The sequence below is a fragment of the Malania oleifera genome, chromosome 3 (genome assembly GCF_029873635.1).
Source record: "Malania oleifera isolate guangnan ecotype guangnan chromosome 3, ASM2987363v1, whole genome shotgun sequence".
Classification (NCBI taxonomy): Eukaryota; Viridiplantae; Streptophyta; class Magnoliopsida; order Santalales; family Ximeniaceae; genus Malania; species Malania oleifera.
In genome coordinates, this window is record NC_080419.1 from 32,825,754 (window position 1) to 32,841,852 (window position 16,099).

At 37.6% G+C, this 16,099-nt stretch overlaps 1 protein-coding gene across 3 annotated transcripts in view; it reads left to right on the top strand.

Annotated features, from left to right (window-relative positions):
• Nucleotides 1–11,752: 11,752 nt before the first annotated feature.
• LOC131150696 (serine carboxypeptidase-like 7) overlaps nucleotides 11,753–16,099 on the top strand; it is a 61,672-nt gene continuing 57,325 nt past the window's right edge. For 2 of the 3 annotated variants that reach the window (XM_058101573.1, XM_058101572.1), the window contains exons 1-2: nucleotides 11,776–12,142; nucleotides 12,352–12,497. In XM_058101573.1, coding sequence (XP_057957556.1) covers nucleotides 11,958–12,142; nucleotides 12,352–12,497 — 331 coding nt within the window. In that variant the 5' untranslated portion in view covers nucleotides 11,776–11,957. Of the gene's footprint in view, nucleotides 12,143–12,351; nucleotides 12,498–16,099 lie in introns of all 3 variants that reach the window. The other variant, XM_058101571.1, reaches the window with a different exon arrangement.

The window sequence follows — 16,099 nt, forward strand, 5'->3', positions numbered from 1 at the left end:
TATTGTTTGTTTTATATTTTTATGCTTCTATAATTTTGGCATCAGATTATTGTTGAAGATTGAAGGGAGCTGATCAGCCTGCGAGCTGCAGTCCCAAACGGCTCAAACTCAAATTCCTTCCCCTTTCTTGTTTTTTTTATTCTTCTTTTCCGTTACAGATTTTGTTAGGAATACCAGATTTATTATTATTATTATTATTATTATTATTCCTGCAGTTAGCAACTAATTGTTTCCTTGATTCTCTCTCTGCCTTACATATATATACAGCTCTTGTATAGTTCTTTCAATATAGAAGAAAGATATGAAAATCCCTCTCCATCTCTCTTTCTCTCCTTTCTCTGTTCTCGCCTACTTTCTCTCTATTTGATCTGTCTTGCTGTGCAATTCACACTCACAGCAAGTAGAGGCAAATTTTTATATGGTATCAGAGCCAATTATGGATGAATCCTTCAATACAAGTCAAACCACTCCTCCAAACCCACCGCCAAACACCATTCTTGCACAACCAAACACCAATTCGTCAAGAGCTGTTTCTCACGACCTAACGAAGCCCACCAGCCCTTATTACATTGGCAGCAGTGATGACTCAGGTGTCATGCTTGTCATGCACACCTTGGACTCCAGCAACTATTATTCTTGGGCAAGATCTATGAAAAGGGCTTTGCGGATCAAGAACAAGCTTGGGTTCATTGATGGTACCATCTATGAACCTTTTGACCCCAATAATCCTCTAATGGAACATTGGCTGAGGTGCAATGACATTGTGATCACATGGATGCAGAACACAATGGCAGTTGACATCAAGTCTAGCACTACATATGCAGAGACTGCACATCAGCTTTGGCCAGAACTGGAACAACGTTTTGCTTAGCAAAATGCTCCAAGGATTTTCGAGGTGAAGCAAGGCATCACAGACCTGAAGCAAAACCAAGACTCAGTAAGTGTTTATTTCTCTAAACTTAAAACTCTGCTTGATGAATTACTCAATTATGAGTCAATCCCTAATTGTACCTATGGAGGATTAAAGGTTGTTGTTCAGAATTAGTAAAGGGACTGTGTGATGAAATTCTTAATGGATCTCAATGATACTTATAAGGATATTAAGGCACAGATTTTGCTAATCAAACCTTTTCCCAGCCTAAATAAGGTTTACTCTATTATTCAGCAAGAGGAAAAGAGAAGAGAAATCTCTAGAAACAGCCTAGGGAGTGATTCTATGGCTATGGTGAGCGAAGGGAATTTTAACAAACAATCTGCTGGGCAACAAAGAAGGGAAAGGTATTACTGCACCTTTTGTAAAATTCCAGTACACTCTCTGGAGAGATGCTTCAAAGCAAATCCAAACAAGCCCACATGTACTCACTGCCAAATGTCGGACCGCACAGCAGGCAAATGTTTCAAACTGCATGGATACCCAGCAGGATATGAGGGAGAAGGGAGGAACAAACCTGTCATGAACCTAGAAAATGCAAATGTAGCAGTTGGTCTAGAGCAGGATATTCTGAAAGACAAATCTCAAATGTCGCTAACTCAAAAGCAGTATAATCAGCTTCTGGCTCTCCTAAAACCTGTCTCCAGCAACCAAGTCTTCACTCCCTCGGCCAATCATGTCCATGCCATGATTACACCTTCATCCTCAGATGCAAATACTCACAAAATATCAGGTATATCACTGTGTCTCTCTGCTTTTACTCCCAAATCTAGCAATATCTTAGAAGCTCCTTGGATTCTTGACACTAGAGCAATAGACCACATGATTTGCTCCAAGTCTTTATTCCATTCTATCAAAAGAACAATTTCCTCCTTTGTAACCTTGCCGAATGGTAAGATTGTGCTTGTTACTCATATAGGAACAGTCAAACTCACCAAAAATCTTACACTGCATGATGTCCTTTGCGTCCCCAGCTTCTCTTTTAATCTGATTTCACCAAAGAAAATGACTCAAGAACTAAATTGTTGTCTTGTTTTCTTCTTTGATTGTTGTTATATTCAGTACTTTTTGACTTGGACAATGATTGGGATGAGTGAAGTAAGGTGAGGACTCTATCATATGCTGCAAAAGGAATTCTCTCCTTCAGCTTTATCAGATGCTTTATCCAAATACAAACTCAAAACCAGCTTTTCAGCCTCTGTCAGCGACAACAATGAATTTTTTGATCTCTGACACTATAGATTAGGCCACTCTTCTTACTGTCAATTTGACACAGATAGCAAAGTCAGCATACCAAAATCCTCTGATGATCACCCATGTCTCATTTGTCCTCTAGCTAAACAACACAAGCTGCCATTTCCTGCTAGCCAGCATCAATCTAAGAAATGTTTTGAACCGATACATTATGATATATAGGGACCATGTAATGAGATTAGTCATGATGGCTGCAGATATTTTCTGACTATTGTGGATGATTTCAGTAGGTGTACTTAGACTTATATACTGAAATTGAAATCAGAAGCCACCATCAATTTACAAAACTTTTGTACAATGGTAGAAACTCAATTTGAAACAAAAGTGAAAACCATTCGAAGTGATAATGGAGGTGAGTTTGACATGAAAGAATTTTATCTAAAACATGGGATTTTACACCAAAGAACATGCGTGGAAAAACCTCAACAAAACGCTACTGTTGAAAGGAAACATCAGCATATTTTAAATGTTCCAAAAGCATTAAAATTTCAATGTAGCATTTCACTAGTATTGGAACCACTGCATTCTTACGGCTGTATATCTCATTAATAGAACTCCATCTCCATTATTAAGTCATAAAAGCCCCTTTGATATTTTGTTCAAAAAGAAACCCAGCTATGCTCATTTAAAGGTTTTTGGGTGCCTGGCTTTTGCTACCACCTTGGCCAATGGGAGACATAAATTTGATCCAAGGGCTAGAAAGTCTGTATTTATTGGCTATCCTTTTGGTGTCAAAGGATATAGCCTTCTGGACCTAGAAATTGAAAAGATTTTCATATCTCGAAATGTTGTGTTTTATGAAAGTGTTTTTCCATTCAAAACAGACAAAGACAGCCTTCCTGACAAAAATATCAACAACACTGATTCACTGCCAAATCCAAAGGAACTGAGTTTAGCTCAGAACCCCCTTATTTCCATTCCCACTCCTGTTTTTAGCCACTCTGAAGACATTGTCAACCCCAATATCATATTAGAAGCAGAGCCAATGCCTGCTATATCACTTGATTCTCAAAACAACGAACTGATCAGTTATCAGAATGACTCCAGACCAGAAACAGAAATTTGTGACAACCTCCATACACACCCCGAAGATCAACCAGGATAAGGAGAGCTCCTACTCATTTGCAAGATTTCATATGTCAGCAGTCAAACTTTCTTCTCCCATCTCAGGCTTTGGACAAGCAGAAAAATCAAATCTTACCAGGTAAGCCCTCTCCCCTAAGTTCCAACATATCTTATGATAATTTATCTACACCACACAGGACCTTTGTGACCTCCATAACCTCACACACTGAACCTAAAACTTACTTAGAAGCCAGCACATCATCTAACTGGGTCGAGGCCATGAAAACTGAAATTGCTGCTCTTGAACTCAATGACACTTGGGTTATTATGGATTTACCTCCTGACAAAGAACCAATAGGCTGTAAATAGGTTTACAAAATCAAATTTCTTGCTGATGGTAGCATAGAAAGATACAAGGCCAAGCTTGTTGCTAAGGGGTACACACAGCAAGAGGAGCTGGATTATCATGAAACTTTTTCTCCCGTGGTAAAAATGGTTACTATGAGAACCTTGTTAGCCATTGTAGCAGTAAAAGGGTGGTCTTTGTAGCAGTTTGATGTCAACAATGCCTTCTTGCATGGGGATTTAGAGGAGCAGGTGTACATGGAGTTGCCCCCAGGGTATCCTAATGAAAGTGGGAGAAAAGTATGTAAGTTAAACAAAAGCTTGTATGGCCTCAAACAAGCTTCACGTCAATGGTACTCAAAGCTCTCAAATTTCATCATTCACCAAGGATATGTTCAGTCCAAGGCAGATTATAGCTTGTTCACAAAGATAACTGAAGGTTCTTTCACAACTATTTTGGTTTATGTGGATGATATAATTGTCACTGGAAATGATATGGATGCAATTGATCAATTGAAGAGATCTCTTGATGAGCAATTCAAAATTAAAGACGTTGGTAAGTTGAAGTATTTTCTAGGTATTGAAGTTGCCAGGACAGCAAAGGGAATTTTTTTATGCCAACTCAAAAATGCTTTAGGTATTTTAGGAGACTAGGGTACCATTGGGTTTACTCCATCAAAGATTCTTTTAGATCAAAATGTGAGAATGTCCAAAGAAGAAGGAGAATTACTTCTTGAGCCTGTTCTTTACAGAAGGTTGATCGGCAGATTGTTGTACCTAACCATAACTAGGCATGATCTAACTTACTAAGTCCAAATGCTAAGTCAATTCATGAACAATCCAAGAGTGCCACACCTGCAGGCTCACAAGGTGTTGCGGTTCATCAAATGGTCACCAGGACAAGGTTTGTTCTATCTAGCAGACTCCGAAATTCAACTCAGAGTTTTTAGTGACTCAGATTGGGGGGCTTGTCCAGTCACTAGGAGGTCCGTGACAGGCTATTGTGTGTTCCTTGGGAAATCCTTGGTATCTTGGAAGTCAAAGAAACAAAGTGTGGTCTCTAGGTCTTCTACAGAGGCAGAGTACTGAGCTATGGCAAATGTCAGCTGTGAATTGACTTGGCTGAGGTATCTGCTTAGAGACTTACAGATTGCTCATTCACAAGCCGCCTTCTTGCACTGTGACAGAAAATCAGTTATACACATTGCCACCAATCCCATATTCCACGAGAGGACAAAGCATATAGAAATAGAATGTCACTTGATTAAAGACAAGATTCAAGAGGGTTGCATCTCAACGAAGCATGTGACAAGCAAGCTGCAAGTGGCAGACATCCTCACAAAGAGCTTAGGTTCACAGGCTTTTTATTCGTGTTTATTAAAGATGGGAGTAAAAGACATCTACGCTCCATCTTGTGGGGGGTTGTTTAAGATTGAAGGGAGCTGATCAGCCTGCAAGCTGCAGTCCCAAACGGCTCAGACTCAAATTCCTTCCCCTTTCTTGTTTTTTTTATTCTTCTTTTCTTTTACAAATTTTGTTAGGAATAACTAGGGAAAAAGGGAAGTAATGATTAGAAATTTAAAATGGTAAGAAAGCTAATCAAATACCCGAACTCCAAATTTTAGCCACACAAACCAAAACCAAAATTCATGTTCCAACCAAAAAAGCACCAGCGGTCAAAACTCTAAAACAACAATTTCTATAAACTCATCAAGAATGAAAGAGAACACATGAACCGCTTAAATCTTTTTGTCGTTGCAAACACAAAGTGAAACGAACATTCCCCATATCACCAAACAATAAGAAAAATATATAAAGATATCAAGAAACATATTTTTCCATAAGAAAAATAACAATGATAAGTAATAACTTAAATCAAAAGCCAACTTAGGGGCGAAGAAATATATAAAGGTGAAAAGTAGTGGTTCTAATCAGATTGGGAAGAAAATCCAATCAAGAAAAATAAGAAGAAGAAGTTAGAGTGATACAGTAAAAAAATAAAAAATGAAAGGGGTTTAGTGCCGATTGCTGTTGCCGAACAGTGCTGATTTGATTTGATCCAGTTGAATCGCGAACAAGTTCTTGGTGCCTTTTGGGATTTTGGCTGAAATTGGGTTCAGCTCCGACCCGACACCATCTAGACATTTTGGCTAAAATTGGGATTTTGGGATTACAAAAGGAAGATCCGGAGTTGGCAGGGGTGATAGACAGAGTACAGATGGGTCAGGGGAAGGATTTCAGTATAGTAGAGGATGGAGCCTTGCGATTCCGTTCCAGATTATGTGTTCCTGCAAATGCTGACATTAGGAGGATTATTTTAGATGAGGCCCACAAATCCTTGTATACAGTTCATCCCGGAAGTACGAAAATGTATAGGGATCTGCGAGAGTTTTATTGGTGGAGTGGAATGAAGAAGGAGATTGCCAAGTATGTAGCCCAGTGCTTGACGTGCCAACAGGTAAAAGCTGAGCACCAGAGGCCAGCAGGTCAGTTGCAGCCGCTATTTATCCCAGAGTGGAAGTGGGATCATGTATCCATGGATTTCGTTTCGGGACTGTCGTCGACATCACATGGCCAGAATGCAATTTGGGTGATAGTAGATCTACTAACCAAGTCCGCCCATTTTCTCCCTATCAAGATCGGCTATTCCCTCAGCCGATTGGCAGAGATTTACGTCCAAGAGATAGTTCGTTCTCATGGGGTGCCTGTATCTATCGTGTCAGATCGAGACCCGCGATTCACGTCACGATTTTGGAAGAGCTTGCAGGAGGCTCTAGGGTCTCAATTATCATTTAGTATGGCATTCCATCCTCAGTCAGATGGTCAGACTGAGAGGATGATACAGACACTAGAAGATATGCTCTGTGCATGTGTTCTAGATTTTGGGGTTAGCTGAACTCAGTTTATGCCACTGGTAGAATTCACGTATAATAACAGTTACCAATCTAGTATTGGCATGGCACCATTTGAGGCATTATACTGTAGGAGATGTCGATCTCCTTTGTATTGGGACGAGATGGGTGAGCGGCAAGTTGTGGGTCTAGAGATGATGCAGCAGGCATGTGATAAGGTTCGGCTTATTAGAGAAAGAATCAGTGCAGCTCAGAGCCGACAAAAGAGTTATGCGATAAGGTTTGACGTGGGTGATCATGTGTTTTTGAAGATAGCTCCGTTAAAAGGAGTTATGAGGTTTGGTAGAAAGGGTAAACTTAGTCCTAAGTTTATCGGTCCATTTGAGATTCTAGAGAAAGTGGGACCAGTAACCTACAGGCTAGCTTTACCTCCTGTGTTGTCTAGGATCCATGACGTATTTCATGTTGCTATGTTGAGGAAATACATTCCAGATCCTTCTCATATCATCAGTTATGATGAGTTGGAGCTTAGTGATTCATTGGGGTATGAAGAGGTACCAGTACAGATTCTGGATAGGAAAGTACAAGAGCTGCATAACAAGAAGATTCTTCCGGTAAAATTTTTATGGAGGAATCATGCGGTAGAAGAGGCTTCTTGGGAGTCCGAAGAGCAGATGAGACAGAAGTATCCGCATCTATTCCCAGAAGTTTGATTCGGTAAAATGTAAGTAGTTAAGTTATATTTCTTGGCAGGTACATGTATGGTTTTAGTAGTGTAGAATTTTAGTTTTGGGAGAAGTTTTCTTTGATATATGTAATCTCCTAAGACTTGAGTTGTAACCACGGTATTCCTCCGCCATGAGTGAGGGTAAGTAATAAACAAGTAGACCATTTTGCCTAATAAGGGATGATGAATTATGTGAATAGCAAATTTCGAGGACAAAATTTTATAGGGAGGAGACAATGTAACGACCCGAATAAAATGGAATTTGTCTAATTAAAAGATTGTCTGGATTCGTCGACGAACACAGGGTTTTGTCGACGAAAGCTTTAAGAATTTCGTCGACGAACATAAGGCTTCATTGACGAGAAAATACCGAGAGGGGTTCTGAGGCAACCTGAATTTCGTCGGCGAATACAGGGTCTCGTCGACGAATTTAATGAAGGACTCGTCGATGAGATGACGTGTCTTGTCGACGAGATGACATGTCTTGTCAACGACTCTAGCTCTATATATATGAAAAATCCAATTTTAACTTCATTTTTAAGCTTCCTCTCCACTCTCTCTCTCTCCCCTTCGGCTCTCTCTCTCTCTCTCTCTCTCTCTCTCTCTCTCTCTCTCTCTCTCTCTCTCTCTCTCTCTCTCTCTTCGTTTTTGGACCATTTTTACACCGGATCGACGATCCGAAGTCACCACGACGCTCCTGGGGAAGTTCTCTCCAAATCTAGCAGAGCGGATCGTTGGTGAAAGTTAGTTGGAAATCATCCCTAAGTTGAGGTAAGGCTTTTTAAGCCAAATTAGACTTTGTGATAGTTATAGGAATTGATGTACGCATGAAAATACTGATATTTAATACTGGGAGTTTTGAGTTTCAGGGTATTGAGTAGGAAATCCTATGGGAGTCAGGCTAGGAAATTTTGGGGGCTTTCTCAGTAGCCAGGTAAGGGAATAAACTAAAGTAGTTATTTTTCCCATTCAAATTATTATTATATACGAATAAATTTATTTTAAAAAAAAAGCTTATGTTATACTGGTATATTATGAATGAAATGTACATTTTGGGAATATACTACTATGACGTTAAAATGTATATGTATGTATGAGATGTTACAAAATTTTACAAAATTATGATTTTAGATTATGAAGTATGATTTTGCACAGCACATGTGTGGCATGAATATTATTTTATGTGAAGAAATATTATGATATGTTAATGACATGAACGCAGTATAGTTCGAGAAATTATGAAAGTATACAGTACTTTGTGATGTTGAAATGCATGATAAACTGAACTATTTTCAGAATGTATATACCTAAAACGATTTTGGCACGAGGCCATGTATTTATGATTTTTGCACGAGGCCATATTTATGATATATTTGGCACGAGGCCGTAATTACGATATATTCGGCGCGAGGCCGTAATTATGTTACATTCAGCACAAGCCGTAATTACTATATTTTTGGCACGAGACTGTATCGATATTATAAATGTCAGTTTAGTTCAGTTCAAGGGCTCGGTACCGTAAATATATGTGTAGATCAGATATCTACGTCAATTAGTGCTAACCATCCCACGAGGGGATGGGAGATGGATAGTTAATGTGACTTTCAATAGAGTATGAACATCCACCTGGCAGTCCAGACTAGGGTGTGGCGAGCCCATCGTACTTATAGACATATTTGACTTGGCAGTGGTCGGCCAGCCATTGTCGGGTCCCGCCTTCGGGTTGTACAACCCGTCATGGGGGGTAATACATGACACTAGCTAGCTATTCATCCTGGGTATATTTTTAGTACTATTCAGCTATAACAGATGTTTTACATATGATATAACTTGTTGGAAAATATGAAAGCATGTGATTATTCCATATAATATGATGAATTTTTATGAAAATATGAAATGCACTGTATACGTATAAATGCCTTAAATGTTCATGTTACCACACAGTTGTATTTAGTTTATTTTCCCTTACTGAGAAGTGTCTCACCCCCAAACTTAATTAATTTTTCAGGAGCCCCTGAGAGACCGGCAGGTCAAGGCCGCCGTTGAGCTAGTGAGATTACCTTGTGAGGAGGGTAAGATTTTGTGATAAGGTCAGAGTTATTTTTTATTTGACCTTATAGATATTTTAATGTATACGAGAATGTATAAAAGTACAATGTTATAACGTTATAGAAAACTCTGGTATTATGCTTTATGGATGGATGTTTGGATTTTATGTTCACTGCTGCGTAGAATTCCGCTGTGTTTGACAGGTTTCCCCGTTACCCACAGGTTCGGGTTGATCATCTTTATTTATTATGTTATATTTTATTGACGATCGCTACAAATAGACTGTCACTTGATTAAAGACAAGATTTAAGAGGGTTGCATCTCAACAAAGCATGTGACAAGCAAGCTGCAAGTGGCAGACATCCTCACAAAGAGCTTAGGTTCACAGGCTTTTTATTCGTGTTTATCCAAGATGGGAGTAGAAGACATCTATGCTCTATCTTGTGGGGGGCTGTTGAAGATTGAAGGGAGCTGATCAGCCTGCGAGCTACAGTCCCAAATGGCTCAGACACAAATTCCTTCCCCTTTCTTGTTTTTTTTATTCTTCTTTTCCGTTACAGATTTTGTTAGGAATACCAGATTTTTTTTTATTATTAGTATTCCTACAGTTAGCAACTAACTGTTTCCTTGATTCTCTCTCTGCCTTACATATATATACAGCTCTTGTACAGTTCTTTCAATACAGAAGAAATATACGAAAATCCCTCTCCATCTCTCTTTCTCTCCTTTCTCTGTTCTCACCTACTTTCTCTCTGTTCGATTTATCTTGCTGTGCAGTTCACACTCACAGCAAGCAGAGGCAAATTTTTATAATTATTAATCCTATCTCTCTTTTATCGACGCATGAGGCTATTGCGAGTGATTTGATCCTAAAGATGAACTTTGTACAGATCAAGGACATCTTTAAAAAATCACACACACGCATGTAAATTTAAGGAATTAAAATTTCACTAAATAAGGTTAATTTTTTTATTATTAATCAAGAGCCTTATTCTCCCAATTACATACAACTTTCTTCTCATTTCTTTTAAAATTACTACATGAAGCCTTCAATATATAAATTTCAACAAATTTAATATTTTTCACTTGTAATTAGTCATATAAATAAATTCTATATTCATTTTAATTTGTAAAAATGAAAAACATAAGAATCATTTATCTGTTAATAGGAGATCTTGAATTCGATTTTGTATGAAACTCAATTTTTGATTTATTAGGAGGGACTTTTCGGTTTTGTGTAACTTAGGGAATCTGAAAAACTCATTTAGGTTGGATTTTAAAATGATGAAAAAAAAAAGAAGCAAATACATATAGTCACTCATCTAGAAGTAAATGTTTATTTGTTCATAAATAAAAAAATAGATGATTAGATGTATGGAGTCATAATTTCATGCAAGTGGTGTTGGAATACATGCACATATATATTAATTACAAATCTAGTTATGTCTTGATTCATGAGTTTATGAATTTATATAATAGATACACTGACAAAAATTGAATACAATATTTTACATATATAGAAAAAAATACAATGAATAAAGTCGTGTATCTTATTCATATACATAACTAGATTTACAATTAATATATATGTATGACTAATTAATATTTATTAGTCGTGTATCATTAATATTTATTGAAAAAAGGAAGATATATATATATATATATATATATATATATGTTTTTCCTTGATTAATTAATTGCATATCATTAATGATAATGCATCACATATTCGAACTTAATTATTTGAATATAAGAGGTAGATTCGATTAAAGGAAGGAAAAAGCCTATACATATTTATGACTATAATATATTGAGTCACTTACACAATCTATAAAATAGGCAGAAAATATCGGACACTAAGAGCGTATCACATCAAAGCCTTGTTTGAGACCCAATAAATTAATAACCGTGTGACATATATATGAACTTGGTTTTGTTGTTGTTGTTGTATATATGAACTTGGTTCCTTTTGTGGAGTTTCTTTTTTTTCTTTTTTCAAAGAGTCAAGCTAATTTTCATATAGCTATCATGTGCCTAATGATTTTATTTATTTTGAGAAATATATTAAATTACTATTTATATATAAGCAACAAAAAAGGCTAAGAAAAATCTTTGGCCGGTGCATATTCTTTGTAAAAAGGCACAAAAAGGAAAAAAAATGAAGAATAAAAACTTCCTAAGCATTTAACTCCAATTGAAAAAAATAAATAAATGACATTCCTAAAATTTCTCACACTCAACTTTATGCATTTATTCATTTATAATCATTTTTTGAAAAAGTAATGCAAAATTATTTAATCATTTATAATCTTCACATAAGAAGGAGCCAATTAGTATACCAAAGGTTTATTTCGGTAATTATTTTCTTAAAAATAAAAAAAATAAATCGGGAAAAAACTCAAAGAAAGATGCATGCATGTCATTCGTATACGTTAAACACCTCCAACGTCGAGCCCACATTCCCAACGCGTGGAGAAGACAACTGTCTCGCTCACCATTAATGCCATATGTGTTACGTTTATTCATTTATATATATGGCAATCTCTTTAATGCTTTCCCACGTCTTCAAATTTATCATATAACCATTGCGAGTCCACCTCTCAAATTCTAGTCATAGCTAGAATTTGCTTTAGCTACGTCAATCCACGGCGGCGCGCGGCGGCCCCACCACCACCAGCAGCTAGCAGCAACTGATGATCGTTGAGCAGATATATAGAAGTCCCCGCAGAAGAAGATGAATAAGTGCCTGGGCGCCAGTTATTTGTCCAAGCCGCAAAGCATCGGCGCCGTCGTCCTTCTTCTACTGTTAGCACTGTTCCCGGCAGAACGTGGAGTCCTGTGTGCTTCCTCTTCCTCTTCCTCAATCATCAACTCCATCCCTGGATTTTCCGGCCCTCTCCCTTTCAAACTACAGACTGGGTGAGTCATTTTCTTATATTTTCTTTAAAAAATAATTTATTTATCGAATTCAATATTAAATTAGATAAATTTTTAAAAGTAATAAAATCATTTTAGATACGAAGTATACAGTTTAGAGTATATAGTGTGTGCGCGCTTGTGTTTGTGTGCGTGTATGAGAAAGAGAGAGAGAGAGAGAGTGATGAATTTTGGGAAAATGAGAATCGCAGGCATGTGGGAGTGGGGGAGAATGAAGAGGTTCAGCTTTTCTACTACTTTGTGGAGTCAGAAGGGAACCCTGGGGAAGACCCCCTTCTGCTTTGGTTCGCCGGAGGCCCTGGCTGCTCTGGCCTCTCCGCACTTGCGATAGAGATAGGTGCGTCTTTATTCATTCATTCATTCATTCATTATTATTATTATTATTCCTTTAGTGGGCTACACATATCCATCACTGGCCTATATTGATGCTAATTACTCATAAAATCATAGTAATTTAATTTGATCTCTCTATATCATGATATGTGCATGGTTCTCCACATCCTTGAGAAAGGAGAGAATCCTTAGAATTGGAAGGGATGAAATAAAATTTTCACTTAATTTTATCATACATTACATTTAATTTTTTTTTTTTTATCCCATTTCATTTCATTTCATAAGTATATCATAAGAAATGCCTACAATTCTCTCCCCCCAATTTAAACTATGCTAATTAATTGATTCCATTATTTTACATAAATTTTTGGGCTTATTCATTGGTTGCTATGACAAGTATGTCTAACCAATGTTATGCATATCCACATGCATAATTGGCAATAATGTTGTTGACAATCACAAATGATGTGAGATAACAATCAAATACTTGGCAGAGCTAGGGTGAGGCAATTAGGAGGGCATTATTAATTCAATTTTGGGTGGTGGGGGTGTCCTTGTAGAGGAATAGGGGTTAAGCTTCCAATTTTATGTGGATATTAATCCAATAAATTATATATATATATATATATATATATCATTTTTTTTAACAAAAAATAAAGTAGTTAATATTTTTGTATAGTTATAGATAGCATAATGCAATATGCTAGTAATAAATTACAGAAGGTATTTTCAAATATACTATAGAAAATAATTTTAAAATAATTTTTTAATATTCAAGTGCTAGAATATTTGATATTAATTAGAACTAAGTGTTAAACATCATGTTAAATTCTCTCTAGATATCAATATTATACACACACGAGTCCTTTAAGCAAAAGAAGAAACTGAGCAGTTATTGATCGATGACTGGAATAGTATGGGAGCATTAGCACCTCTATCATATAAGATTAAAGAAAAAGAGAAGAGGTAAGGAGAAATCTCCTCAATCTTATAGATTTGTGTTGGGGATGTGGCTCATTTTGAGTGGAATGCATGTACCGGGAAAGCATCGTGAGTGAAGAACAAGGAAGCTGGTTGTAGCAACAGTTAACGGTTTCCCTATAACTGTTGACGATTTCAGTTCATTCTGTAAGATTCAACTCTCAGCATAAAATTGTTGACGGTTTGGTTGTAATTGTCGATGGTTTCGTTCGGTGCAAGTTACATTTTTTTTAATTTTGTGATCAGTAGATTGGGGGATTTGGAGGATTTTCCTCTGGCAATTGCTATACGAGTGATTTAGATAGGTACTAAGACTTCTTTATGTATAAGGGTTCATTTATATGTATTATTTTGAAACCCTTGATGTAAGCTTGACATTGTGATAGTGAAAATTCAGTCATTGCTCCTATGGACATAGGCACATTACCGAACTATGTAAATCTTATGTCTTTGATTATTACTTTCGTTCATTTTCTTTGTGAGTGATTGCTTGATTTCGTATTGTTCATCATTGAGTGTTTGCATATATTGTTCCGGGATTCGAATTGTGTGTGGTTTTCATTGCGCATTCGCATCAACAATTGGTATAAAAACTATTGGTTGCAATGGCTGGGATATCTTTTCAGCGAAGTTCAATGTTAATAAGTTCGATGGAACAGGAAATTTCGGACTTTGGAAGATGAGGGTTAAGGACTTGCTAGTGCAGCAAGGTATGCTGAAGGCACTATACGGAAAGAATCCGAAAAGCATGGATGACACTAGTTGGAAGGAGTTGGAAGTGACAGTTGTATCCACTATTAGGCATTGTCTAGTTGACGACTTGATGCACCACATCATGGATGAGGAATCGCCAAGAGCGATGTGGATGAAATTGGAAATTCGGTTCATGTCCAAGTCATTGAAGAACAAGTTGTATCTCAAGCAAAAACTATATTGGCTTACAATGGCTTCGGGTTCGAACCAGCTGACTCGGCACATCAACACATTCAACCATATCATTAGTGATCTGAAGCAAGTTTATGAGAAGCTTGAGGAAGAAAACAAAGTGTTGATGCTGCTCAATTCCCTACCTACGTCTCCTACGTACGAGAATCTAGTTACACGACTCTGACATGGGGGAAAGAAACCATAGAGTTGGAGGACATCACGAGGGCATTGTTAGGGTTCCATTAGAGGAAAAAGGCCAGCGATGAGCATTCACAAGGTGAAGGGCTTGTGGCGAAGGGTAATTAGGATCGTGGAAGAAGGAAGTTCCAAGGTGTATCGAGCAATAATCAGGCTCAATCCAATTTCAGGAAAAGGAAAGACGAGTGGTGTTTTAAGTGCAGGAAAAAGGGCATATAAAACTCGATTTTCCTAAGAGGAAGAAGGGGAATGTTGAAAACAAAGAAGGGTCATCAAACACAGCATATGTAGTAAAAGAAGGAGACTTTGGGAGCGGTGATGGTGATATGCTTTAAGTTTCATCTGGGTCGGATGAGTTCGTAGATTTTTGAATCTTGGACTCAACGTGTTCTTATCATATGATGCCCAAAAAAGACTGGTTCACTACGTACAGATTGGTAAGTTCTGGTTCCGTTCTAATGGGAAGCGATGTTGCATGCAAAGTTGTCAGGATGGGGAATATCATAATCAAGATGTATGATGGTGTGGTGAGGACGTTATGTGATGTTAGGCACATACCGGAGTTGAGGAAGAAACTAGTTTTGTGTGGCACCTTAGATTGTAACGGGTTAGTTACAAATATAAAGGTGGGGTAATGAAGGTGAGCAAGGGCGTTCTGATCGTGATGAAGGGGAAGAGAGTACAGGAGAATATATATACACACTGCTGGGTACTACGATTGTAGGTGGAGTTGCAGCCGTAGAGTCTGAGTTTGATAGTACGTTTTGTGGCATATGCATTTAGGGCTTATGGGTGAGCATGGAATAAAGGAACTTTGCAAGAGAAATATTTTGAAGCTGGATTTCTACAAGTTCTATGTGCTTGGAAAGCAGAATAAGGTTCAGTTCATGACAACCATGCACAAGATGGAAGGAATACTAGACTACATTCATTCAAACATTTAGGGGCTGGTGAGAGTGATGTCATGAGGGGAACATGTGTATTTCGTGAGTTTCATCGACGATTACTCACGGAAGGTATGGGTGTACTTCATGTGGCACAAGTCAGAGACATTTGCCAAGTTTAAACTGTGGAAAGTTGAGGTGGAAAACTAGACTAGGAGAAAGATTAAGTTCCTCGAGACAGACAATGAAATTCAGTACACGAACTCGAGTTTCAGAGAATTCTATAAGTAGCACGGCATAAGAAGACATTTTATAGTACACCGGACACCACAATAAAATGGTGTGGTGGAAAGGATAAACTAAACCATAACTGAAAAGGTTTTGTGCCTAAGGTTGAATGCTGAGCTCGCTATGAACTTCTAAGCCGAAGCGGTTAGTATGACTTATTTCTTGGTAAATAGATCACCAAGGGCATCGCTAGATGAGAAAGTTGCCGAGGAGGTATAGATAGGTAACGACGTAAACTACTCTGGATTGAGAGTATTTGGGTTTCTAGCCTATGCGCACATTCTTGGTGAGGAGAGATCAAATCTTGAGGCAAAAATTAGATGGTGCA